This window comes from Laccaria bicolor, genomic scaffold (genome assembly GCF_000143565.1).
Source record: "Laccaria bicolor S238N-H82 LACBIscaffold_1 genomic scaffold, whole genome shotgun sequence".
NCBI lineage: Eukaryota > Fungi > Basidiomycota > Agaricomycetes > Agaricales > Hydnangiaceae > Laccaria > Laccaria bicolor.
Window position 1 is genome coordinate 2,058,568 of NW_001889872.1, and position 27,413 is coordinate 2,085,980.

Below are 27,413 nucleotides of genomic sequence, written 5' to 3' on the forward strand. Positions count from 1 at the left end.
CCNACATCCTCAAGATCTAAAAAATGCCCAGGTAATATTCTTGACATCGCGTTCGACGAGCAGTTAACAAACACACATGCAGGGCCCCGAGGAACCATTCCAAGACGTGAGCTTTCCAACTTGACTTCAAGATCCACTTTTATGTGGAGGGTGTAACACCGTGCTGATCAAAGCCGTGCCCCATTGCTATATAACTTTACAGTTATAAGGTCCCCCGTCGACCTTTCGAATCCGCTCGTCTCGATGCCGAGCTGAAGGTTCTTAACCGTCCCCATTCCCTTTTTTACCACCCCCTCAAATTCTATTCCATCTTAGCTCGCAGGTGAATACGGCCTCCGCAACAAACGCGAGATCTGGCGTATCGCCCTCATCCTCTCCAAAATCCGTCGTGCCGCCCGTGAGCTCCTCAAACTCGACGACAAGGACCCCAAACGTCTCTTCGAGGGTAACGCCCTCATCCGCCGTCTCGTGCGCATCGGTGTGCTGGACGAGTCCCGCATGCGTCTCGATTACGTGTTGGCCCTCAAGATTGAAGATTTCTTGGAGAGAAGGCTGCAGACTCAGGTTTTCAAGAGTGGTTTGGCTAAATCCATCCATCATGCTCGCGTGTTGATCAGGCAAAGACATATCCGGTGCGTTTGAACATACTATACCTCCTTGGGATTTTGAAACCTGATAATCACTTCGTTATAGCGTCGGCAAGCAAATAGTCAACGTCCCTTCATTCGTCGTCCGACTTGACTCGCAAAAACACATCGACTTTGCTCTTACTTCGCCTTATGGTGGAGGTCGCTCCGGTCGCGTTAAGCGTAAGCGTGCTGCTGCCGCTGCCAAGAAGGAGGAAGGTGGTGACGAGGAGGAGGAAGAGTAATTTAGTCGCCATCAACTACGCTATCTATGCTTTGTATCGTATGCCTCAGCCCCATGCCATTATGCATACGAACCGCATTTAGGAATGAGACTTTTCATGCCAGCAGAAGGTCAACATCTATATTTCGTGAATTCTGTGCTATCTACATGGTAAGCACAATAATTTTCAGCAGAAGCTCGAAGGCCCTTGCAGCCCTGTCTGACCAGTTTCACCCGAAGTGCAATTTGGTTCGTTCAGTGACGACACTTTCGATCTTACTTGGCGTCCAATATCGCCGATCTTCACTCTATAAAACACCGCGGTGCAACAGGCCCAGGTGAATCCTGGAGAAGAACGAAACAAGCAATAACCCGCACCTTTCTCAAAAATGAAGGTGAGAGACTTACAAAGTATGAGATGAGGAATGACTGCCTTGCAAGGGATTTTCCTAATGGTAAAGTTGAAAAAGCAAGTACAGATCCATATTGGCTCACCTCATCCTTTACCTGCGTCAAGACTTCAAAATTGTTTGGCGTGTGTTCGCCACCTGCTCCCGCATCTCGCTCGACGTGAAAGAAGATAGGACGGCTCGAACACGTCGGAGTACCGTTGTCGAGTCAAATACTGGTCCCTGTGCCAGCTCGAAGGCTCAGCTCGGTACCCTCGGTATCCGAATTGAAATTGAAACCAGGAGTGGTCTCTTTCTGTGAAGAGTTGGAAGACAGACTTGTCTAGCTCAGCTATGGCTGAGAGTTCTTCGGAGTTCCGCTGGAAAATAAGCACGTTCAGTGGCAGCCCAGGCAGCACCCTGAACGCAGCGATTACGATTGTGATAGTCAACGGCGGAATCGTGAGATGGTGGTTTTAAGCAGACCCAAAGACAACCGCTCTCTCTCCAGCTTCAACAGATGTCTTATCGAACTTGCTCGGAGGCAGGCTCTTCCTTGGGTCGAGCTTTGCCAATATCTGCGAGTGAATTTGTTCCCTGGGACATGCCGGACGAATCCAACGTATCAGGGAGTATCGAGAGGCCAATTGCCTAATTTTTTTTGTGCGGTTTATGTGCCTGACTATGAATGAGTGCTCCTCGTTGCTTGGAGTTACGGAGACATTTCCTTTGTAGTGAGATCCCGCTGAGCTGTCTATCATGTTCAGCAAGGGTTCTGGTAGTTTCAAATGTGACAACTTTTCTTACCTTGACGGCTGGAGGTTAGACAATCAAGGTTGACGGGAACCAGTGGAGGCATAGGGTTGGAAAACTATGGGCACAAGGGAGATGAAGCGGTCCTGAAGTATTCAAGACTCGTCATTCGAGATTGGAATGTTAGCCAGAGATCCGCGACTCCATGAGAGGAATTGGGGGCTTCTAGTCTTGCACATTCCCTCGTCCTACGATGGATCAAAGGCCGAACTTTTGAAGAAAATACGAGATATAGCAAAGATATAGTTCCACCAAACGAACATTGTCCATGTCGACAGTGGCTGTAGTTGTAGTTCCTAGCTTTGCGGACAAAAAAGGCTTTGAAACGGTGAACCAAATCAATATGTGGTGGTGGTGGTGGTGGAAAGGATAAGGAAACAACGCGGGGACACCATGAAAGGTGCTCACCCTCAACTGCTCCACTATTCCGGCACAATTATCCCCACCAACTGGGTGCGCTACTTTCCCTGATTTTGTTGCTGAAGCCAACGCACTTCACAGGAATGTCGACCATCAGCTCTGCTGTTGATTGACGTTATCGCCAGCAAGTTTTTGGCAAGTCTCGTGAAAGCGCGTTCAATAAGGATATGTAACTAAAAGCGCCCAAGCAACGTTCTCACGTCGCCCAAGAGTGGGCGGCGCCTCATTCTTGCTCTTGTCACTCACTCCTCGATAATCCTACCTTCAACATACAAGCCTTTTGAACTTGAATTCAGATGGATGATATGGAACGTGATAGACGTCGTCCATCGACAACCAATACAAACGCCATCCCCGTCACAAGCACAGGGTACGTCGGTGCTGAAAATCTGACATGTCAATTCTTTCCGTTGATGCGACAATGACCAGGGCATCCATGTTCGCGGGCTCCTCAACTCCAAATGTGACCGGTGGAATGTTCAACAACTCGCAAGGGGATCAAATCATGAGTACATTCAACAATTGCACGCTGTGTATGTGCGCTTCTACCACGAAGTCTTGCTGTTAATCATTGGAAATTTACTCAGATGTTGGGTCGGACACGATGGGCTCTAGTTTGGCAGCAAGTGAGACTGTTGGCGCTCTCGTGGTTCAGGTCTATAAAGAATCCTTAGGTCTAAACAAACTACAAATGGACTCCGAGAAGCATTCTACAAACCCTCACTTGACAGCCGACACAACGTCCACCTCTGGAATGGACAGTGTAGAGTACATTGATATCAACCATGTCTATTCATCAATCTGAATCTGTTAACTAGGGCATCTGCCTTGTTAGGCACCTCATCTCCAAGTGTCCTTGTCAGAGGGGATAGCCACTTGCAGAGAGGCCCAAACAAGACTGATAGTGCATGTGGTTCAGATCTTTAACTTAAAAATCTTTTTGGAAGCTTACTCTGATGTAGGGGGATCAGATTCTGACACTTTGCCTGTTACCTTGGACGCAGACCCTGAGCAGCCTCCACCTACAGAGCTGCAGAGGCCTGCTAATACTGGCTGTGTCATCTACAATCATTTCATGTTTTTAGAGGGACATGGCCAGCCTCTCTACATTCCCCAGCCCAGCACAAGTCATTGTGATTCTTATGAACGCCAAGGTGTCAGCATTGGCGATGTTGGGGTGGTTACCTCTCTGGGTGACTTTGACCGCTTCTTCAATATCACTCTGCCTGCTGGACATGCCATGAACCCAGATGTGCTTCCTGATGGCTTCTATCACCTTGATCTAAAACCAGCAGATGTCCAAGTCAAGCCAATTCTTGCGCATTCTGAAAACAGTTACATAACCAGACCTTCTGTATGGAGGACCGGGTTTGTTTTAAGTCTCTGCTACATCAGAGATACTTACAAGATGATATTAGGACAACATTCCAATGCTCTGAACTTGAAGGTGCTATTCTAACCATGCCTCAAGGAGCTTATCATCAAGAATTGCGCAGAAATATTGGCAAATTCAGGGACTATGCAGCCACTAATCTTGCCAGCTGGTATGACTATGCCAACATAGTTCATGGTCTAGAACTTGGCAATAGTGAAATTCGCTTGGTAGTTGGGTGTGACAAGACAACCTCTTGGGGCATTGCAACTTACTCACACAGCCAGTCGAAACATGCTGAAAATGAAGTGACCAAGTTAAGCTTCAATGTTAAGAGTGAAGGTCACTCTCTGTATCTGAAGTATGTTTGGGATGCAGATGGCATGGCAAAAGATCTGAAGGTGGGCCCTGAGGATGTTGAGCTTCTTGACCCACCAGAAGTCCATGCCAGAATGCCTCTGCGAAACCAATGCACATTTATTCGTTCACTTAATCTTGCCCTTGGAGACAAAGAGTGGAAACAGCATCAATTGAAGGTGGCAAATTTAGCAAAAGCTCAGTCATCAGCACAGCCAACACATAAAAATTCCTTCACCTCAGTTTCTGGTGCTGTAAATTCACCTTCAAGCTACCTCTCCAGTGATTATGATGGGCAACATTTCCATGGTCACAGTACTTTAGCGTTATCAGTGGCATCCACACAGGTTAGTGCTTTTGCTTGCTCAAAATTTATTCTTCTGTTCATTTTTTCTGTTAAGATACCCCTGGTGTATCATCCTGCAACTCCTATCATTTCTATGCTTCTGCAAAAGGTGACAATAGCACAATATGCAATCTAAAACCTGTTTGATCAAACCTTTTCTAGTGTCCCAGGGCAAGGGTTGTAGTTCTCAATGATAGTGACTGGTGTTCTGTGATCCAAAGCTCAGTGAGTTACCAATATCAATGAGTGATCTGGAAATGTAAAAGTGTATCTTCTAGGATAAAAGCTGGGCAATTGTTTCACAAGACCTTCCAAATCGAATCCAAGAAGCATTTCACATAATTGAAGATGAGAATGGTGAATTCTATGACTAAAGCATGATAGTTTAATGAGTTTAATGATTATTTCTAGGCACTGCTTATTTACAAGAAAAAGCACTTTGGGCAGTATCATTGGGGGTGATGATAGAGAAGGGGGAAGATGTTAATGCACAAGAAGGGAAAGCTCTTCAGGCAGCAGCATCTGGAGGTCATGAGGCAGTTGTGAAGCTGCTGATAGAGAAAGGGGTAGATGTCAATGCACAGAGAGGAGAGTATGGAAATGCTCTTCAAGCAGCAGCATCTGGAGGTCATGAGGCAGTTGTGAAGCTGCTGGTGGGGAAAGGGGCAGATGTTAATGCACAGGGAGGAGTGTATGGAAATGCTCTTCAAGCAGCAGCATCTAGAGGTCATGAGGCAGTTGTGAAGCTGTTGATGGGGAATTGGGCAGATGTGAATGAACAGGGAGGACCATATGGAAATGCTCTTCAAGCAGCAGCATCTGGAGGTCATGAGGCAGTTGTGAAGCTGCTGGTGGAGAATGGGGCAGATGTGAATGCACAGGGAGGACAGTATGGAAATGCCCTTCAAGCAGCAGCAGCTGGAGGTCATGAGGCAGTTGTGAAGCTGCTGATGGAGAAAGGGGCAGATATGCATGCACAGGGAGGATGGTATAGAAATGCTCTTCAAGCAGCAGAATCTGGAGGTCACGAGGCAGTTGTGAAGCTGCTGATGGGGAATGGGGCAGATGTTGCTGCACAGGGAGGAGAGTACGGAAATGCTTTTCAAGCAGCAGGATCTGGAGGTCATGAGTGTCAGCACTTTTCTGACTTTGTTGCAGACCACAAAAATCACCTGAATGCCATTCTGCAATGCCTCTTTCCTGACATTCCACTTAAATCCATGTACGATCAGTTGGGAACTGGTCCAATTTGGCATTGTACTTTATATCGTATGTTGCATCCTTTCCTAATCATTTGTGATTTACCTCCTTTGCACAGTTGACGGGGTGCATATTGGCTCTGGCTGTGGTATTGAAAAGCCATATGCCTCTGAAGGTGCAGCAAAGAGTGCTGTTGAATACCTACATCAGCAATACTATGAACAGTATCCCAGTGCCTTCCCCTAGTGATGTGGTGAGAGGCACTCAGTTGGTTCACCTCAATATCCACTCCTTTATGCCCCTTTGGGTGCTTAAGAATGTTTGACTGTGGATATTCTGCTGCTCACCTGTGGTGATTGTCCATATCCTTTGTTACTTTTGTGTAATCCTGGGATTACTACTTTGGGTTTGTTTGGCATCAGCGTCTACACTATTTAGACACCTTTATACTTGCCCATCTGGACTTCTTACCTTACCACCATCTTCCCCCTGCTTTTCCCTGATCCCTACTTTGTATTGTTCTTGTAAATAGGCATTGTCACAGGTAACCCCCAGGTACTTTTGGCCTTATCTGTACCCCTACCCCTGGAAACGAGGACTTTACTCTCCCCCACAAAGTCCACATGGAGTCCATGGATCCAGGTGGATTTGAGACAATTTTTTTTTGGTGGTAACCCAGCCAATTTTTTGTCTAGAATCCATCTGGAGTCCTGTAACGGTGGACAGACATCCTAGTACAATTACATGATATGGGACCATAGTTTACCTTTGTTTACCTCTTGTTGTATATAGTTGAGCTGTGCCTTCTTGTACCTTACTTGATAACCACACTATACATTCATGTGGATTGGGTCACAGATTCGTTTCACAGCTAGGCTGCCTAACGCCTCCCCTCCGGGATACCAGAGCCCGACGTCGGGTGACAACGTCCCCTTTCCTGGGTCACTGGATCCTCCCCGTGCGGAGTCGTGACCTGACCCCACGTGCTCAACTCTATCCCACATACCTCATCTCTTCTCCGCTGCCATCTCTAGCGTGCAACTCCATCAAGAAGTCACAGATCATAACTCGGTTTCACAATGGTGGGGGCACCGCGGACTTCACCAAGATGAAGTCTGTGAGTGCATAGGCGCGGAGAACCCCCAAAAGGTAAGTCGCTCCAACACAATCTGTCAACTGACTATTGTACCTAGCCTACCTACAATGACAACCACCCTAGATCCTTCGAAGGATGAAGAGGCCCTGGTGAAAGCCCCATGGGTCTTGTCAGCATGTTCATTTGTGGCTAGCAAGAACCCTCTACATGAGGATCCCGTGGACCCAACTTCATCACTGGACCCATTTGTTGATGAAGAAGTTTCATTCGAGTCTTCTCCATTCTCGATAGTGCGTCTGTCCGCTGCTTTCGAGAATCATTCCCCTGAAGACTCAGACGAGCAGGCTTTGTCGTCCATCACCCTTGTAACTTCCTCACCAATTCCGTCTCCAGCGTGATCTCTCGCTGCTCTGGGAAGCCACGGATTGACCAGGAAATCATTGTCTCTCCCAACTGACTCGAGCTATGCCTGCTGCCGCTGCGTGAGTGCCCTCCCCACTTGGGACCCTGCTGACAAGCATTCCCTGACCCCTCCGACCCTATTGATAGTAACTCCAGGGCAGCTCATACCCTGTCTACACCCAGACCATCAACCACCTCCTCTTAAGCCAGGAGGATGCCAGCGAACTGACCCCTCACTCTGTCTTATGAGCTCGTCGATCCCCTCCGCTGGAGAGGATCTCTCTAAAAACAAAACCCGTAACACCAATAATTCTGCCAGTCGAGACCTCATTACCCCGTTAACCACCAGGAAGAAAGGGAAAAACGTGTCCATGATGGAAGAACCTGATTCCGAAACAGTATCCCCCTCAAATTGCAGTCTGTTACCCTCTTTGGGACCAGTCCTCACTGGACCTCACGCACCAGACAGCTTAGCCAAGGCTGGATCCTCTTCAAACCCTGCTGCTCCTTTGAGTGTGAGTCGATTACCGACCATGGGTGTATCTACGTCCAACCCTCCCACTGCTCCCAGGAGTGCGAATAATACTCGACAGAGTGCTCCAAATAGAGGAGCGCGTAAGCCTTTGGCTACTGGCGTGAACCGACCCACTGCCTCGGCCCAAGAAGGACCTTCTCAGCCCGATTCCATTTTCGTAGAAGAATTGTTGAACCCACATACTGCCATGCAGTTTACGCCAAACAGGGATGGAACTCGGACCTCTATGTCTAGCCAAACGGAGGAGGATGAGAACGAGGACGCGCCAGCAGACTGTGGAAGCACTTCCAAGTTCAATACTATCTTCTGGGATATTGCACCCTACAAGAATCTACAGGTCTGGGCCGAGCCTATCACGCGCTCGGCTGCTCGAATATTCGGAGTATTCGACCCAGCTGACAATGAAGACGTCCTAGTTCCCTTAGGAGCCATAGACGGAGTTCTTCCTAACCGAGAAAAGGATGAATGCGAACAGCTAAGATGTGCCCTCGAATTAGTATATAAGACTCCCAAGGACTGTTGGTGGGAGGACCTGGGCGCGGCTATCCGTAAATTCGCTTCTTATGAGGTTAGCAAGAGAGATCTTCTAAGATATACGGGCTATGAAGTTGTTCACGGAGTCGAACAGTCGTTATTGCTTGAAGCTTCCCAGGTGGTTGTAATGGTGGATCAGATCTTACAAGTCCTGGCCAATTTCTTCAATAAATGGGACCGAGATCGATTCGTACTCGACTACGACTTCCTCTTCCTTAGGATGCTGGCATCCCACACAAGTTGAATGGAAATATTAGCTATGTATCGTGTTCTGCAACATTGGACAACTGTTGCCACTAAGCACCTCACCCAGGAAATCAATGCCCTTACACGAATGTATGGAACGGAAGATCAAATGTCTGTCAGTTCCTATGAATCCACCAGAGGATTGCTATGCTCTATCTTCGGCAATGGATCCGCCAGAAGCAAGGTCGGACAATTACAGGCTAGATCGGATTACTATGATAAGATGCCAGAGGATTTGACCAAAATTGCTGCATATTTGCGCAGACGAGCCTACAAGGATAGCCAAATCCCCTGGGAACCTACTATACACCGCCCACATGGATTTCAAGGAATCAACCAGGTGGAATCTCACACTACCAGGAATTCCTCTGTGACTCCTACTACCAAACACAACTTAGCATGACATCCTGCTGCTACTGAAGGTCAAAACATTAGGTTCGCTTCAGAACCCACAGTACCGGGTTCCATATCTGTCCTGCTGTCTAAACGGCATCCAGTAACCAGGTTACCAGGCATAGGAGTGATAGGAGTTTCCGCTGTGGGTTCCTCCTCGGTCAAAACAGATGCCTCGAATAAAGGCCCCACAACGATAGCCTCCAATGATAACCATACACTAGTCCTTACCATATTTTATCATAAAACCATGGCTTAGGCCAGGAAGGCCTTGTGCATAGCTCCACATACTTTTATGAAAAGTATATCATATATATCCCAGGCCCTTTTATGATAAGGATTTTTTTCATAAGAGGCCTTGTGCATTTCAATAACTTTTCATTACAGGTCACAACTTATCATTAACTGCTTTTCATTGCAGTCCAGCCATTTTCATTGACCACTTTTCATTGCTGGCCAGCCCTTTTCATTATCCACTTTTCATTGCTGCTGGCATTTTCATTGGGTGCTTTTCATTGCAGGCCAGGATATTTCATTGGTAGCTTTTCATTGCTCTCTAGGATTTTCATTGGCTACTTTTCATTGCAGGCCAGCCTTTCTCATTGACCACTTTTCATTGCTGCTGGTATTTTCATTGATAGCTTTTCATTGCAGGCCAGGATATTTCATTGGATACTTTTCATTGCAGGCCAGCTCTTTTCATTGACTGCTTTTCATTGCTGCTGGTATTTTCATTGGTAGCTTTTCATTGGAGGCCAGCCCTTTTCATTGGCTGCTGTCAGGTGGGTCATCAGGAGAGTGGTCACATGACCAGTTGCCTAAAATGGTTAAAAACAAAAATTGTAGTCCTGCACTGTAGCTTCCTGAATCTGTTTAAATTATGTTGTAAAGTGCTTTCATTGTAGAGATGTGAGGTAAAAGATTTTTCTCATTGCCAGCTTTTTTTTTTTTTTTTTTTGCATTTTTGCATTTTTCTCCATGAAAACAAAACCAAACAAGATGATTTCAACACATTTAGAAAGCCAAGAGAAGAGGCTACAATTATCATATTGTGGGAAAATTGTGCCAAAAAGGAAGGTGCATACCTCAAAAGGGAAATTGACATGGATAGCCTGCAAAAGGCTACAAAAAGTCTGACATAGACTATAAGGACCACTGATAGACTACAAAAGAGTACAAAACTTGGACATACCTTACAAAGTTTAAAGTTTACTAATAGACTATACAATTTACTAAAAGACTACAAAAGACTACAAAATGTCGGAAATAGACTACAAATTTTACTAACATAAGTTTGTAGTGTCCGCTTTTTGAGACTACAGAAGTTTGTAGTGTCCCCTTTTTTTAGACTACAAAAGTTTCTATTGTCTGCTATTTGAGACTACAAAAGTTGTAGTGTCCTCTTTTTTTCAACTAGAAAAGTTTGTAGTGTCTGCTATTTGAGACTACAAAAGTTTGTATTGTCTGCTTTTCAAGACTACAAAAGTTGTAGTGCCCACTTTTTTGAGACTACAAAAGTTGTAGTGTCCTCTTCTTTTAGACTACAACAATTTGTAGTGTCTGCTTTTTGAGACTACAAAAGTTTGGAGTGTCTGCTTTCTGAAATTACAAAAAAGTTTGCAGTCTGCTTCTCTGACATAAAGTGTTAGTGTCCTGAACTATGTTAAGGTTCATGGGGATATGGTTGAAGGATTGACATATATACATTGTTGCATCATTGGTTTTAGTATCATGCTCAACCTGTCTTTTGCATTAGGACAGTTGTCCTCTCTTTTTAAATCAGAAGCCACCATCCTATCTTTGACCTGGTATTCACATTAGTAGCCACTGTTGTATGTTTGACTATAGTTATTGTTGAAAGTGACTTCTCTGAAAATTATGAATTGTATGTGATGCCTGGCAGCCTATCCAGGCTTTTCATAGCATGATCCCTTGTCACCTTCCAAGCTTTCATCATTCAGTCTTAGCTCATTCAGAAGGACTGATAGGTGAAGGATAAGGGGCAGTTGGGTCATGTCTCTTTCTTAATCTTCATTGAGGAGTCATGTGAGAAAGACAATCTTGAAATTGGTAAGGCTTTTTCATCATGGACTAATGAATCAGAGTTAAGTATAGTTTGAGAGAGGAGAGTAACTATTAACATGAAAGGATAGAATAGGCTCTACTTATGTCAAAGACAAGTTGAGCATGATACAAAACCACTGATGCAGCAATATATAGATGGGTGTCAAGCCAACTCAATCCTTCAGCCATATCCCCATGAACCTTAACATAGTCAAGGACACTACACAGTATAGGTCAGAAAAGCAGACTACAAACTTTTGTAATTTCAGAAAGCAGACACTCCAAACTTCTGTAGGTTCAAAAAGTGGACACTACAAATTGTTGTAGTCTCAAAAAAGCGGACACTACAACTTTTGTAGTCTCAAATAGCAGACACTACAAACTTTTCTAGTTGAAAAAAAGAGGACACTACAACTTTTGTAGTCTCAAATAGCAGACAATAGAAACTTTTGTAGTCTAAAAAAAGGGGACACTAGAAACTTCTGTAATCTCAAAAAGCGGACACTACAAACTTTTGTAGTCTAACCAAAGGGGACACTACAAACTTATGTTAGTAAAATTTGTAGTCTATTTCCAACATTTTGTAGTCTTTTGTAGTCTTTTAGTAAATTATATAGTCTATTAGTAAACTTTAAACTTTGTAAGGTATGTCCAAGTTTTGTACTCTTTTGTAGTCTATCAGTGGTCCTTATAGTCTATGTCAGACTTTTTGTAGCCTTTTGCAGGCTATCCATGTCAATTTCCCTTTTGAGGTATGCACCTTCCTTTTTGGCACAATTTTCCCACAATATGATAATTGTAGCCTCTTCTCTTGGCTTTCTAAATGTGTTGAAATCATCTTGTTTGGTTTTGTTTTCATGGAGAAAAATGCAAAAATGCAAAAAAAAAAAAAAAAAAAGCTGGCAATGAGAAAAATCTTTTACCTCACATCTCTACAATGAAAGCACTTTACAACATAATTTAAACAGATTCAGGAAGCTACAGTGCAGGACTACAATTTTTGTTTTTAACCATTTTAGGCAACTGGTCATGTGACCACTCTCCTGATGACCCACCTGACAGCAGCCAATGAAAAGGGCTGGCCTCCAATGAAAAGCTACCAATGAAAATACCAGCAGCAATGAAAAGCAGTCAATGAAAAGAGCTGGCCTGCAATGAAAAGTATCCAATGAAATATCCTGGCCTGCAATGAAAAGCTATCAATGAAAATACCAGCAGCAATGAAAAGTGGTCAATGAGAAAGGCTGGCCTGCAATGAAAAGTAGCCAATGAAAATCCTAGAGAGCAATGAAAAGCTACCAATGAAATATCCTGGCCTGCAATGAAAAGCACCCAATGAAAATGCCAGCAGCAATGAAAAGTGGATAATGAAAAGGGCTGGCCAGCAATGAAAAGTGGTCAATGAAAATGGCTGGACTGCAATGAAAAGCAGTTACAGCTGATTCCGAAAAGGTTGTCACTACGCAATTTTTTGCAACGCATCAGCAATATAATATATGAGTGATATATTAGCTGAGTAATCAGGGAAAGGGCTAAATCGGTGATTTCAGATTTCACGATCGACAACTACATAATCTAATGAGAGATGCGATTGACTGGCTTCTTGACTGGCTCATCCATACGGATGACTATGTAACTACCAGAAACATTTTTTTGGGAGAGCCTTGAACGTTTGAACTTCTTCATCATTGAAATGTAGGCTAAACGGGAACACAAGGATAAGAACATAGAGTTAGCGGGCTTGATCCAGTGCCACTCCACGCTGTCGACGAAAAGAAAAGCCGGTTCTTCCTCGAGAATTTCAGCAATAACCTCCAGAAAGGCCTCCCACTCCATCCCAACATCGGTCATCCCAGGGCCGAGACCATGGGGGTCCACCTTGTCTGCAGACTTCTTAGCGCGACCAGTGCCGGCAGGCTTTCGAGTTGGATTTACTGGCAAGAAACCCATAATCTCGTGCTGGGCAGGCGAGGTTTCGGTGGTGTTGGCCTCGACTGGAGCAAGAGGTTGAGAAGGGGGAGGAGGGTGAGGAGTTGATGTTGGCGCCGCAATGGAACGTGTTGCTGTAGTTCGAGCCCGCTTTGGTTGAGGTGTTGGTCGGGGGGAAGGCCAATTGGTGCTGTTTGGATTGGTATACGTTTCCGAGAGGAAAGGACAATGGGTATCTGAGTGTGTGCGTGTGACCGAACGACGTGTGTGTCAAAAGTAGTCGGCGCTTCGGAACGGTCAAAATGAGTCGGCGCTTTGGATAATGGGCATCTGGGGAGGGACGGTGTCGAAGGAACGGTGTCTTTTCCAAAAGTAGTGGGCTGCAATTGGGTGGTTTGGGAATCTTTGAGCGCTATAACGGGTGGGGAGAAGAATGCGACGCACCAAAACCTTGGACTTCCAGATCACTTTGGCTCCACAAACCCCACGTCGTCACCTTGAGTTGATGAAAAACAAAAAGGTGGTGGTGGTGAAGCATGGTTATTCGCAGGAGAAGGACTCCGGGGAGGAATGCAAGGAAATCTAGGATAAAAACGGTTGAGGAAAGGGGACAGATAACGGACAGTAATCAATACAGATAAATGCCTGGGATACTTACAGATCGGGCTAACCCTGGCGTGGACCTGATTACTCAGCTAATATATCACTCATATATTATATTGCTGATGCGTTGCAAAAAATTGTGTAGTGACAACCTTTTCGGAATCAGCTGTAATGATAAGTTGTGACCTGTAATGAAAAGCTATTGAAATGCACAAGGCCTCTTATGAAAAAAATCCTTATCATAAAAGGGCCTGGGATATATATGATATACTTTTCATAAAAGTATGTGGAGCTATGCACAAGGCCTTCCTGGCCTAGGCCATGGTTTTATGATTTGGATGGTAAGCACCACTCGCAGATGTTAATGCACCAGGTAAATGGTACAGAAATGCTATTGAAGCAGCAGCATCTAGACATCATGAGGCAATTGTGAAGCTGCTGGTGGGGAATGGGGCACACATTGATGCTCAGGAAGAAAATTATGAGACACACTTCTAGCACCAGCTGTGTAATGTTATTGAAGTTGTACCTACTCTTCAACACAAGTTGCAGTGATAGGGATTAGAAAACACTGCAGCTTGCTATAGTATATGTATGCTATGAGAAACCCATCCAAATTATTGGAGTAAAGACTGGCAGAGGATGGGCCTATGCAAAGGAAGGGTGGTCATCAGTCTCAATTACAGTTGTATTTCAGCTAGAGACAAGCTTACCTCTGTATTGAACACATACTCTACAAACACACAGTCAGCCATGTACACGTCAACCTCGCAAAACATAGAAAACATACTATCCAATGGAACCACATCCGAATCTGAGAACAACAAATAAAGATACTTCAGCGTCTCACTCTGCAGCCCCATTCAGTAAACATCAAGTTCAAAGGAAAAAGACGTACCAAAAAGAACGTCTCCATCTTATCCTCCTGCCTTGCCGGGTTCTCATCTACATTGATAATCGTCGCGTACCCGCCCGTAGGGACACGGCAGTGCTTCTCGATAGATTGGAAGATCGCCCATGCGTGGTCTTGGTATATGGGATCACCTGTCAGTCGATATGCGAGGAAAAGGGATTCGATGGTTTCTGGCCTTTGTTTCATTAGTTGGTTAGTTGGGAAGGAAGAACGGAGGGGAGAAGTAGGTACCGGAGCATGTAGCGGGCGTCGTATGGTGGGAATTCGCCTTCCCTATAATGAGATTGTATACGTCAGGCAGGAGAATGTCGGGTAGCTTTAAAGAGACACATACTGAGCACCACGGATATACCAATCAGAAGGGGCAATATCGTATCCGTCCATCCCATCACTTGGCACTCTAAAGTATACAATCTCAGGTGACAACCCGCTAGGATCGTCCTTTGTCAACCCTAAGCAACTCAACTAACGTCGAGGAGACACACCTAGCAGTATCATGGGTATTCATACACGTCTTGATGAGTTCAACCCCCGTTTTCCAATCTCTTCGTCCATTTTCCGCGAGCTCTTCTGGTCGGGGGGGTATTGAGACGGGCTGTTGAGTGACTGTCCCTGTGTGTGTTGCCCCAAGCATGAGCGAACCCCCGAGGAAACAGACTAGGTGGTCTTGCTTTGGTGTCAGTCGCCATGATCTGTCATCGTCATGTGAGTGGTAGTTTGAAATGGGAAGAGAAGGGGAGACGAACATTTCGCCGTCCTCGTGATGTTCGGGGATGAGCTCGGATGTGTATGTCATTTTGGCGTTTTTGCTCTCTTGAATAAGGTATGAGTGTATGGCGGTCATGGCATCGTCGTACATCTGTGGTAGAATAAGTATGAGACACGAGGTGAGCGACAAAGGCGAACATACGTCACGGTAGACCACTTCAGATTTATTCTGTGTGTTCTATGAGAACAAAACGCGAATGGGGCTGCAAAGGCATACCGTTTGAAGGTATTGTTTTCTGTTGAGGTTTATGAGCCTGACGTACTTCACGGAGAGTCGAATTTACGAACAACAGATACTCGTAAAACGAGTCTGCTCGCGCACCAAGTCGGATGGCTGACGATTCATACTGCCCTCGGTCAATACTAAGACAAGCTGTCAACGATGCTCGTAAGAAAGCAAACAGAACAGAACGCACTTCAAAAAGATGGACGCCAAGCCGTGAGGTAACCGGGCATCTTTAATAACTCGCATGACCTGTCCTCTCTTTTTTCAGAGAACATTCATTCATCACTGAACCAACCCTACCTTTTCAACTTTGCGCCAATACACATCGTTCCCCGTCAAATGGCTCAAATACCTGAACTCCAACTGCAAAGTCCCAGCCTCTGCAACGCTAACCAGACCCGGGAAGTCGTCCATGTGACTCGGCTCCATTGTTGCTAGATTGATAACGGGCAAGGGGAGCCCTGAGGGTGTGTCGAAAACGGGTAAGATCCTGTCTGCCAGTTCAACTGCTTTTTCGAGGTAGAGTGGGTCGTGGTTGGATAGGTGGTATGCGGAGAGGAGGCCGCCGAGGACACGGATGGTTGTCTGGTTGCGGAAGGAACGCGTCACGAAAAGTTGGAGGGCAAGGAGCAACAGGTGCCTACCTCGAATGTGCTGAATCGGTCATCGCGGTCAAAGGATAGCTTGGATTGTACCCAGTTTCTGGACCTAGCGTATTCTTCTTTGAGACCCATCAGTTGCATGGTGTCGAGCACGTCGATTACCATGTAGCCGATCCCTCCTGCCTTGGTTAGGTTGCTTCCTTTTTGTTCTATGGGGTGGTATTCATCATCTCCCATGGCATCTCTCTCTGTTAAGCGTGTTCAAACGTTTGAAGTAAGAAAAAAAAGGCAGTAGTGGGTCACCATATGCATGCCAAGCGTGCTGTTGCAAGATCAGTCCCTACGCTCTGAATGATTGAATACGAGGCACGCACTTTGAACGCCTTGACCACTGCATCGCGCTTTGGTATATCGGCAGGCACATAAGTGAACGTCTCTGTTGTTGAGGAAGCTGCCGGAGCTCCATCGTAGTGCTCAGAGAACCCGATCCACGAGTCCAAGAAATTGATAACGACAGTTGGGTTCTATGATTCAAAATGAGATAAGCGTTCTCTTCAAAAAAAATTGACGCGTTTCTAACCAGATACGCAAGGATCAGCGTTGCGGTAAGGACTGAAAACCAGAGGAGGGTCAAGGAGACGCGTGGAGGTGGTGATTGAATTGCATCTTCTTTGTTGCTGCCAGCAGTATGAGATTGACTGACTGTCGAAGTCGACGTCGCGGAGACCTGCTCTGTACGCTGCTTCTTGAGCTTCTTGCGCATATGGCTGTCGCTCATGGTGAGCAGGAGGGTTACCACCTCTGTGGACAGCGACCATCACCTCGGAGTCAAAGTGTGATCGGTGGCGGTGTCACCCTATCTTTCGTTCAGCTTGTCTCGGTTCAGCTCCTTGCCTCACACGATGACTGCAAAGGCAGCATTTCCACTCGGCCTTCTGCTCGTCGCGCCTTTTCACCCAAAGTTCATCGCAGAGGATTCATGTCTCTCAAATTATTTCTACGGAACCTATCAGGACGTCCACACGCCAGGCTACACCATCTTCAACGTACCAGACCAAGAATGTTACGACGCGTGGGACGCGTATTTCCCTAGGAATACCCCATTTGTTGAGGTTCCCGAGGGGGGTAATCAATTGGTATGGCTTCACCAGGATTTTGTCGAAGAGAGCCTCTTGGAGGGCTCAACGGGAATCACAGAATCCTTCCTCAATTCGCTACTATCGTCAGACGCACCAGAACCGTTGGATCAAGAAGTTCTGACCCCCTCTCGACGACCATCTCCACCCACGATTCTCCACCAAAGCCCAACATCACTCCTCATTTCCATACCTCCTTTCCAAGCACGTACAATCGACATGCTCTTGCCCCCATTCTGGAAATCGGCCCTTCTTCCAAGAGAACCCATTCCCTATCACGCCGTATCACCCTCAGCCATAGAACCCATGAAAAAGGTGCTCAAGAAACTAAAATTTGACCCTGTAGTCGCGTCTATTGTCAACAACATCTCCATCCCTCAAATGCGTAACGATATCCGGTTCCTCACAGGGGAAGACGGCAGGTCTGACATTGTGTCTCGACATTCGTTCACTCCGGGTGCAGTGATCGCCGCGAAATGGCTCAAGGCGCGGTTTGAGAATTCTGGCGCCGAATGTCATTACAAACCATTCCTCCAAGGATTCGTGCCCAACGTCGTATGGTGTGTAACACATCTTAAATTTCCTTCCTTCACTAACTAATTTCTTCAGCCGATACTCCGCCGTCAGTCCGACGAACGACACCATTATAATCAGCGGGCACTACGACAGCCGTGGATCCTTCGGAAGCACACGCGCTCCAGGTGCAAACGACGACGGTTCGGGCACCACTGGCGTCCTAGCAATTGCGCGCACCATTGCCCGAAAAGGCGTCAGGTTTACAAACGCCAACGTTGAGCTTGTCGCGTTCGCTGGTGAGGAGCAGGGGTTGTTGGGGTCCAAGGCGTATGCTAGTATGTTTGCTTCTTCCCCTTTTTTGGCCTTACGGCCACTGATGGTGGCTCAGAAGAATTAAGGGCTGCCAATGCGAGCGTTATTTTGATGATCCAGGCTGATATGACGGCGTATCGTGCCCCTGGCGAGCCAATGCAACTTGGGCTTCCGGAACGGTACGTAACCCCCTCCGTGGGCTCCTGCCGACTCTTCTCAAAAGCAATCTATAGAATTGGGACACCAGAAGTGACCCAGCTCGTATGGAACATCTCTGAAATCTACAGCCCCGAGCTTCATCTTGGACTTACACCAGTACGTATTTTCTCTGATCCCCAATGCATTATCTGATAACGGTGATGACGCAGGTGTGCTGCAGTGACCACCAGGTCAGTCTACCCTAATTCTCCCTCCCTCTGCGAGATAACTGACTGTTAAATCTCTCAGTCCTTCATCGAGCAAGGCTACCCAGTGACCCAGCTTTTCGAACGTGTTGGACGGAGTAAGTTCCTCGTCTCCCCATCCCCACATCTACGCGATTAACGCTGACGGCATGGGCTAGTCGCGGACCCGATGTATCATAACAGCCGTAAGTATCATCTTCCTCCTTTAATTAAACCCACATCTTAACGAAATTGTTAGATGATCTGAGTGAGAGGGAAGGGTACGACTTGACCAGATGTATGCTATCGCTAAGGTGCAGGTACGCTGATGGTTCTTCGAGAAATCGCTATCCTGCTAACTGCTTTCTCATAGTTTGCCGCTGTGCTTCATACGGCTGGGTATGAACTGGAGTGAATTGTTTGGGCGTTTACCTGGTCGTTTATACCTGAGTCTTTTGCTGATTTTTTTGGATTTGGTTGTACGTATCATTATCGATGTTTTCTTTTTTTGCTGCCGTTTCCCCAGATTGTACTCAACGTCGTTGCTGCTCCTATGGTCGTTTCAACAATCAATGAACCCTTCTTCTTCTCAAGAACAAGATGTCAGAAGATCTCTCCGTTCTTGGATTCTTTACATCATGCCATCTCAAACCAGAGTTGTCGGTAGCGTCAAAAACTCTCCAACTGAAGCTGAAGTAGCACAGGAGGCTGGCACTCGAGGCTGGAATACGGGCATCTGGACATGCCTGAGAACCACGGGCATGCGGACATGCCTGAGAACTTTCCCGCCCGCTGTCGGAGTCACCACACGTCTGCACAGCCACAGAGCCTACGCATATAAGCCGACGTTTTTCCCGCCCACACCTTTCCAAGCCCTTTCCCAGCCTCTGTCACTGTGGAGCTGCCCTCCTGTTCTTCTCCTCCCTCTGCTTGATTCTCTTCGCCGTCCGAGCGCCTTGGTGTCTAACTTGGAATTGGTCTCTTACGTGCTTCAAAGTTTTCAAGTCGCGCTCTGAAGGCAACTTCACTGGATTCACAGTTCGGCGTCAATTTGGCGGCCTTTCCGTCCTTTTCTTTTTACCCCCATTTTCTGCTTTCCTGATCCCCTCCCTGTACCCTGTCTTTTCCTTTTTCCGTCCCTCTTTTCCCTCCCTTCTATCTTCCTCTTCCATCCCTTCTATCTTCATCTTTCCCTCCCTTCTATCTTCCTCTTTCCTTCCCTTCTCGACTATCCTTCCTTTTTCCCTCCCCTTTACTCCCATTTTTCGCTTTCCTGATCCCCTCCCTGCGCCCTTCCCCTCACACTCTTTTTCTCTTTCCTTCCCTCCTTCTTTTCCTCCCTTCTATCTTCCTCTTTCCCTTCCCTCCCTTTCTTTTCCCTTGCCTTGCTTTCCTCCACCCTCCTTGCCCCCGTGTGCTTGATTGAAGAGGGTGCGCGTTAAAGGATCCCCCAATTATATGAACCATTACAAACGAAATGAAAAATGATAATGATATGTGTCATCATTTAGATTCTGTCCGAGCTTTTGAACGCAAAACTTCAACTGGAGCAATCTCCCAAAAATGTCAACGTCAATTGCACCGTGAAGTTACAACAGAAGATTACAAGACGGTCAACTGTGTGCCTCAAGATGACGAACACGACCGTGAATTTCATGTGAGTGGAAGCTCAGCAGTGCCATCTCTTGTCCCAGACAAAGGCAACAGATTCAGTTCAAGCTTCAAATGTGTGATCAAAGTAACGCAACCTCAACGTCAAGACTTCTCGCCATTGTTTGAGTGAGTATCCGAGATTTGAAAGTATGGCCTCAAAAAGAAACGATTTCATGATCCCAGTTGTGCGATAAATCTGCCACACTCCGAGCTCGCCGAGAAGAATTAATTACGGAGATCAAGCACAAATCACCCAAAATTCCACATGACGTGCAGCAATTATGGCAAAGGATTGAAAGTACGACAACTATATTTTTCTGGGCTTGAGTATCAACCATTCAACAGATCTGCGTGAATTATATATGGTACAAATGAAGGAGAAGTGACGTTTGTGCAACGGAACAAGACAGGACGCGACAAAGCATTGACTATCCGATGAGTGACAGAAGACAAGAAGGAGCGAGAGCAAGATCTTAGCAACCAATATCAGCGAAAGTATAGTCCATCGAAGGGTGAAAAATCAGGCAGCGAAGAGCCTCCATCCGAAGCCCTTAAGCTTCAACAACAAGCGTCGCTGCAGTATGATGAGCGCAATACACATCACAACTTCCAAAACAACGAACCCAGAAGTGCCCATCTGGAGCAAGTTCCTCGCCGTTCTCGTCGCCAAACAGGGACGCAGCGTCTTGATTCTGAACGGATATGAAGTGAGCAAGAAGGCCCGACAAATGCACTAGAAGAGCGGCCTACCGGATAATAGGTGCACCTATACGTGATGAAGGCTGAGGCTGGGGCCGTGTCACGGAGGTCAATCGTACGCTGTGGGAGGGACGTAGAAGCCTCAGTAACGGGAAGTGGACCTCGTGAACGCGACATACCATAAATTCCTCGTCGCTTGATGGAGCATGGACGGGAATGTGAATTTCGCGAGTCTGTGCGCGTTGGAAGTCGCGCAGGGTAACCGAATTGCTCAGAACGAGCGTAAAAGACGGGAGGACGAGTCGCGAAAGAGGCATTGTGGAAGTAGACTAAAATGATGTATGTTTTAGTTTGTAGAAGGACAGACAAGGAGCGTTGGGGTGGTGGTGGTGATGGTGGGCGTGATAAGGAAGAGAGACCCAGCGAAACTGGGTGATTTATGTTGGAAAATGGGGTCCAAATAACCGTCAAAACAGCGGCGACCTTAGAATCCCTTGACTCAAAGTTTAAATTTTCGGTTCCTGGATTTCTAGGCTGGGAATGGTTGGATCTCGTGTAGAATTGGTGTCATTTGTCGTTGATAGGAGGCAGGAGGGCTGGCTTCCCGGAAAAGACCAGTGGGGAGGAGTGAATAGATGGCGACGGTATCCTCTGCCCAAGCGCCCAGGAGGAGATCCGGGGAAGGCACTGCCGAAAGTTGTGACAAACACAATGTCCAACAGTTGCCGCATCAGCCCAAAGCTTCTTACGTCGGGTGAAGTGGTGGTACCTTCCTAGCAGTCAAGTCGCAGCTGCATGATGCTCAGCGACTGCAGGCCTTGCAGATCTTCAAGATGGCTTCGAACAGGATCGTATGCGACAGACTTTCACCAGGGGCCGGGTCGACTCAATCCACGGCAAACTGGAAGCACGCAAGGACAGTAAAAATTCAGAGGGGCGTGAATCACCATAGATATGATACTCCCTCACATTCTCGATGACCGCTAAAGACGAATGTAGCAGAGCGCTGCATGAAGGGACGTCAACATTTCGAGGTCTGCTGGTGAAGGAGGTGTCTGTGCTGACTTCCTATGTAGATTCCAAGGTTCGACATCGTGCTGAAGAACAACGGAAAGCAAATCATGCTTGAGACGGCTGTCACCTCTGGTCGGATCCATGAGGGTTTAGTGGTGCTTTGGACCACCGAAGGACACTGGAGTTTCAGAGGACAGATCCACAGCTTCCTTGAGGAAGCGTTCATGGGGACACGTCGCCCACTCTGCAGCTGCAGTAACCAAGACAGTGTCTCAACCTCTGCTGCGAGAGGCATCGTCTCGTTTCCGAATTTGTGGTCCAATGACTCCTTGAGCAGGGAAAGTACTCCAGGTGAGCAAATTCATTCATGATTCCAGGGCGTGCTCTCAACGAACCCTGTGCAGATCAGGCTCAGGAGCGCAATCACTCTTGTAGCCCCGTGGACCATAACCTGCACGATATTTATTGACCCTTGATCTTAAACTGGAGCGGTCGCCTACTGTTTATTAGGACGACGAGATTGGTAGACGAAAACGAACGTCCGCCTCCGAAGTCGAACTATCGCGGCAATTATAAAAGTGGACGCCCTTTCGGTTTGATCGGACTGTTAGAACGTTTTGAGACCTCCACAGTTCTCCAAAGGCTTCAGTCGGCTCTCAACCATTGATTTCCAAGACCGTCACGTGACAAGATAGGGGAAGGGTGATGTGCGACCATAACGGCGATTTCTCCTTCATTATGGATAATGAAAGTCAGCAAAGTATCCAGTGTAGGCTGAAGACGTGGGGAAAACCAAGAACTTGTTGGGAGTCGAAGTCGAAAATCAAGAGGTCCAGATTCGCGAGTCTATGTGCCAACCTCTTGAATTCTTGTCGAATTTAATAGGGAAGGAGACGACAAGGGCGCTGAGGTAGTGCCGTATCTTTGAAACTTCCAGTCAGAATCGACAGATTTTGGTGGACGTGGCAAGGAATGCATGACTTGAACTTCTGCTGGCATTTTTCCTCGAAAGATCAGCGGTCTTTGCCTGGCAAACTCTGTGAAATCTGGAGAACTCGTGAATCAACATACAAAGAGCAAGAGCAATCACATACCGTCGTCCACGCGATGGGGTATGGGCGACCTTTAGTCTAGCCCTCCTCGTCGTATTTGCCGACACCGACCGCCTATCACCACAACTCCTTGTCTACTGTCTGGTAACCTCTCGTCCTAATGAGTCCCATGAAGTAGAACATGCCGATGCGCCTCGAGTGCCTGACGCCAAGCAATGAATGTGTCGTTGGTTGTGCACAAGTTGTACAGAAGGCTCATGTGGCCAAATATGAATCAAAACATAGCACAGGCCACCGCTTCCAAATTGCGCCTCAAACTAATCTCCAACCCAACAGTATCGATGCCCTCCATTCCCATGGTTCGCCGTTTTTTCGAATGGAATGATGCGGGTTGTTGCAAGCAAAATTGCAATGTGTGGATGATGGTGTTGCGTTGTCCCGTGTTTCTCAACCTTCCAGTTTCATTGGGGATCAATCAGACATACCTAATTTCCTGACACCTCCTACAACTTGACATTCATGAATTTCTCGAAATTTATCCTGAAGCTCAGTCGAAAGATCCCTCCGACATAAGCCTAATGTTGCCCAACCTCGCTCTGAAAACTTCTTTGGAACTGAAGAATTCAGAACCTGAAATTCTGGAGACAGCAATCTACTGAGCGAGCCTCGCCCTAGACATACCAGTCATGGTCCACCATCCAGTCATCTGGATCTGACCGTCAAGCGACAGATTCTGCCCAACGACAACGACAAGCATTATTCAAAGTTTTCTCCTCATACCTCTTCCCATCCCCCTCATTGTCTTTGCACCAAAACGTCTCCCATCCGCTTACCACGGCTGCTTCCAATTCAACACAATTGAAAGGACTCTTTCATGGTATGTTTTGTCCCAAACAAAATTCGGATGTCATGCGCCACTAAATAAATTGTATAGATTGCAGCCTTGGAGCATCGACTCGATCGAAAAAACGTCCATCGCGTCAATAAACTTGAGCACCTGAAGATGCATTGACAATAAACAACCCACCTGACGCCCAACACGCCCAGCCACCAGCGATGACCCTTGGATTAGGATGCTTCCGCTAAGCGTTCCCTTCGAGATCCAGATTCGAGTCCCTGTAATCACTTTGATTCGCTTCAATACTTGTGTTCAATCTCAGGGTTCTCATTATCAGGATCTCATCGTTGTTCCCTATGGTCGTCCCTTCTTTAAAGAGGGACAACTATTTCAAATGGCCTCTCTCAAACCACCCACTTCAATATGTCTTCCTTGCTCGGCCCAGTAGGTTCATCTGATCCAGCAAGGCTACATCCATGAAATACGCGAACTTGATCTGGCCGGAAAAAACCAACGATTGTATGAATAAGACCGCGGTTGTTAAATATTACGAGATCTTTATTCTCCCACGGATGCGGATAGACGAGCTGAGGAGGAAAGAGGACAAGATCCTACATTAGAAATGTTCGACTGCTTCTCTAAAGCGCACTTACGTTTGGCGCGATCCCAGGCCTTTGCATCTTATACACGATTTCTCGGACTTTGCGAAGATCTGTGATGTGGCCACCGTCTGAGTATAACGTCCCAGGATCACTTCGACAATTCTCTGGAACTGGCTCAACGTGAATCTCCGAGATTGCACATGGATGGACTTGGAGATGAAGGGATCCTGTCACTGGATTTTTCCACACCTAAACGAAGCAAATTACTTGTGGTGGCGACTGGTTCTAGGAGTGGAGCGACCTACAAATGGGTATACCTTGACTTTATCTTCATCCCAGCTCGACAATGTATCCAACGGTTTTTCCAATCCCTCATTCTCCAACCCCAGCCCAGTCGATGTTGCCCTAGCTCTTGCCATCCATTCAAACGGGTGTGGCGCGTACCTAGCCCAAGCCCTCACCGCGAAGCTTTTCAGCTCCTTGGGCAATATATCGAACATTATTTTTCCTGATGCAAACGCCGTCGTTCCCAGAGTGACACTCAACTCGTCCCCAGAGCCGTCATCGTATCTGACCGTTTGTGCCGGTCCCTGTGGAACTTGGATCGCATATAGGGCAGTTGCTTTCGATGGAGATGACTCATATAACGCGGAATCCATATGCCAACGGAAGAAACGTGTCGCGGGAGGACTTCCATCTTTAGGGTGTTCATCTTCAATTGGGACTCGCGTCTTCTGGAAGCTCTCGTGATGTTCGTGCCTGAGCGTTATTTCCGGGATGCCTTCGTGGTCGTAAACGGTACCGTGGCCTATGAGCCGGATTTGAGGGATACGTGGGATCTTGTTGGCGTAGGCGTCCACGATTCCTTTTCCCATCTCGTCTGTTTTGTGGACGTATTTTCTGCTTTGGGGTCGAACGCCTGGGAACGGAATATACGCTCTTCATTCAAATCGTTGATTCTGCGAACACTTACCTTGACCAAGGCGAATTGCTGTTCAAGGGACAAGTCGATATCTCGAAACAAAAGGAAGTCATGCTCTCACTGAGGTTAGTGTCAAGGACGCCTGAATTTTATATGAAGAACACCTTGTACAAGGCTTCTTCGATTTCATTGAACTCGTCTGCAGTGCAATTCCCTGGGTGGATATCCTTGACCTCCCTGCCGAAATCTGAGAACTTCTCCCGGTCGACGTTAGCAGGAAGAACCAGAGGTGCCAGCTTTATGGTCATCGTGATGATTGGTAAGGATGAAGATCTGATTAGGGCGCTGGCGTAATTTGGAAGGAGGTTTGTATTGGTGCATGCCATCACCTAAACGTCGTCACTTTTGATCTCTAATTCTCAGGTGCGTTCCAAGGGGCTCCCAGCGGCAAAGCCCGGAACCCCCAACCTCGGTGGGTCGGTTCCTCTGATGTCCAAATTGGGACAGACAACACGATCCACGAGTCCAAGAAATTGATAACGAGAGTTGGGTTCTATCGTTCAAAATAAAGTAAGCGTCCTCTTCAAGCAGAAGTAACGCGTTTCTGACCAAGTATGCAAGGATCAACGTTGGGGTAAGGACTGAAAACCAGAGGAGGGTCAAGGAGACGCGTGGAGGTGGTGATTGAATTGCATCTTCTTTGTTGCTGCCAGCAGTATGAGATTGACTGACTCTTGAAGTCGACGTCGCGGAGACATGCTCTGTACGCTGCTTCTTGAGCCTCTTGCGCATACGACTGTCGCTCACGGTGAGCAGGAGGGTTATGACCTCTGTGAGTGTGATCTGTGGCGGTGTCACCCTATCTTTCGCTCTGCTTGTCTCAACGTTCAGCTCCCTCACACGATGTCTACAAAGGCAGCATTTCCATTCTTCCTTCTGCTCGTTGCGCCTTTCCACCCAAAATTCGTCGCAGAACATTCATGTCTCTCAAATTACTTCTACGGAACCTATCAGGACGTCCACACACCAGGCTACAGCATCTTCAATGTACCAGACTAAGAATGTTACGACGCGTATTTTCCTAGGAATACCCCATCTGTGGAGATTCCCGAGGGGGCTAATCAACTGGTGTGGCTTCACCAGGATTTTGTCGAAGAGAGCCTCTTGGAGGGCTCAACGGGAATCACAGATTCCTTCCTCAATTCGCTGCTATTGTCAGACTTACCAGAACCGCTGGATCAAGAAGTTTTGACCCCCTCTCGACGACCATCCCCACCCACGATTCTCCACCAAAGTCCAACGTCACTCCTCATTTCAATACCTCCTTTCCAAGCACGTACAATCGACACGCTCTTGCCCCCATTCTGGAAATCAGCCCTTCTTCCAAGAGAGCCCATTCCCTATCACGCCGTGTCACCCTCAACCATAGAGCCCGTGAAAAATGCGCTTAAGAAACTAAAGTTTGACCCCGTAGTCGCGTCTATCGTCAACAACATCTCCATCCCTCAAATGCGTAACGATATTCGGTTCCTCGCAGGGGAAGACGGAAGGTCTGGCATAGTCTCTAGACATTCGTTCACCCCGGGTGCCGTTATCGCCGCGAAATGGCTGAAGGCGCGGTTCGAGGATTCTGGCTCTGAATGTCATTATAAACCATTCCTTCAAGGATTCGTGCCCAACGTCGTATGGTGTGTAACACATCTATAATTCTCTTCTTCAGTCAACTTATTTCTTCAGCCGGTACTCCGCCGTCAATCCGACGAACGACACCATCATAATCAGCGGGCACTGCGACAGCCGCGGCCGTGGATCCCTTCGGAAGCACACGCGCTCCAGGTGCAAACGACGACGGTTCCGGAAACACTGGCGTCCTTGCAATTGCGCGCACCATTGCCCGAAAAGGTGTCAGATTCACAAACGCTAACGTGGAGCTCGTCGCGTTCGCTGGTGAGGAGCAGGGCTTGTTGGGGTCCAAGGCTTATGCTAGTATGTTCCGAGCTTCCTTTAGTTTGCCTTCCGGGCACTGATGGTGATTCAGAGGAATCAAGAGCTGCCAATGCAAGTGTAATTTTGATGATTCAGGCTGATATGACGGCGTATCGTGCCCCTGGCGAGCCTATGCAACTTGGACTTCCGGAGCGGTGCGTAACCTCCTCTGTGGGCTCCTGCCGACTCTTCTCAAAAGCAATCTATAGAATTGGCACACCAGAAGTTACCCAGCTCGTATGG

The 27,413-nt window shown here is 47.1% G+C and overlaps 5 protein-coding genes across 5 annotated transcripts; 2 read left to right on the forward strand and 3 right to left on the reverse strand.

The window, feature by feature from the left end:
* Nucleotides 1–80: 80 nt before the first annotated feature.
* Nucleotides 81–871, forward strand: LACBIDRAFT_243109 (40S ribosomal protein S9; the record flags this gene model as incomplete). The annotated part of the gene is made up of 4 exons (XM_001873504.1): nt 81–106; nt 203–257; nt 316–632; nt 694–871. Coding segments are annotated over 4 exons (576 nt in total), but the record flags the coding sequence as incomplete, so codon positions are not given.
* Nucleotides 872–14,145: 13,274 nt separating this feature from the next.
* On the reverse strand, nt 14,146–16,485 carry LACBIDRAFT_228999 (glycoside hydrolase family 47 protein; the record flags this gene model as incomplete). Its single annotated transcript, XM_001874138.1, has 16 exons — nt 14,146–14,196; nt 14,262–14,281; nt 14,339–14,399; nt 14,447–14,636; nt 14,693–14,734; nt 14,796–14,891; nt 14,947–15,153; nt 15,208–15,320; nt 15,372–15,398; nt 15,447–15,465; nt 15,518–15,592; nt 15,646–15,704; nt 15,756–16,040; nt 16,100–16,305; nt 16,361–16,379; nt 16,432–16,485. Coding segments are annotated over 16 exons (1,524 nt in total), but the record flags the coding sequence as incomplete, so codon positions are not given.
* Nucleotides 16,486–17,337: 852 nt separating this feature from the next.
* On the forward strand, nt 17,338–18,695 carry LACBIDRAFT_143712 (uncharacterized protein; the record flags this gene model as incomplete). Its single annotated transcript, XM_001873505.1, has 8 exons — nt 17,338–17,753; nt 17,803–18,044; nt 18,098–18,200; nt 18,255–18,336; nt 18,390–18,410; nt 18,469–18,523; nt 18,584–18,610; nt 18,664–18,695. Coding segments are annotated over 8 exons (978 nt in total), but the record flags the coding sequence as incomplete, so codon positions are not given.
* A 1,651-nt stretch (nt 18,696–20,346) lies between these two features.
* LACBIDRAFT_301488 (uncharacterized protein) lies at nt 20,347–22,008 on the reverse strand. Its single transcript, XM_001874139.1, has 5 exons — nt 20,936–22,008; nt 20,808–20,876; nt 20,681–20,749; nt 20,594–20,631; nt 20,347–20,529 (listed from the first exon to the last, which is right to left on the reverse strand). Exons 1-5 carry the CDS (start codon nt 21,071–21,073, stop codon nt 20,388–20,390), a joined length of 456 nt encoding a protein of 151 aa, XP_001874174.1. The 5' UTR covers nt 21,074–22,008; the 3' UTR covers nt 20,347–20,387.
* A 2,056-nt stretch (nt 22,009–24,064) lies between these two features.
* LACBIDRAFT_242796 (uncharacterized protein) lies at nt 24,065–25,492 on the reverse strand (the record flags this gene model as incomplete). Its single annotated transcript, XM_001874140.1, is given in 6 exon segments — nt 24,065–24,247; nt 24,314–24,424; nt 24,443–24,511; nt 24,568–25,181; nt 25,232–25,298; nt 25,349–25,492. The coding sequence occupies 6 exon segments, from the start codon at nt 25,490–25,492 to the stop codon at nt 24,065–24,067; spliced, it is 1,188 nt and encodes a 395-aa protein (XP_001874175.1).
* Between the last annotated feature and the right edge of the window lie 1,921 nt (nt 25,493–27,413).

Bases quoted from the DNA above. Each gene is read 5' to 3' on its own strand.
- LACBIDRAFT_301488 (XM_001874139.1), bottom strand. From the start codon at position 21,073: ATGCCTCTTTCGCGACTCGTCCTCCCGTCTTTTACGCTCGTTCTGAGC. The intron at 20,750-20,807 runs GTAGGCCGCTCT...ATATCCGTTCAG, and splicing joins ATAGGTGCACCTATTATCCG to AATCAAGACGCTGCGTCCCT. The intron at 20,530-20,593 runs GCTCTTCGCTGC...TTGGTTGCTAAG, and splicing joins CTTAAGGGCTTCGGATGGAG to ATCTTGCTCTCGCTCCTTCT.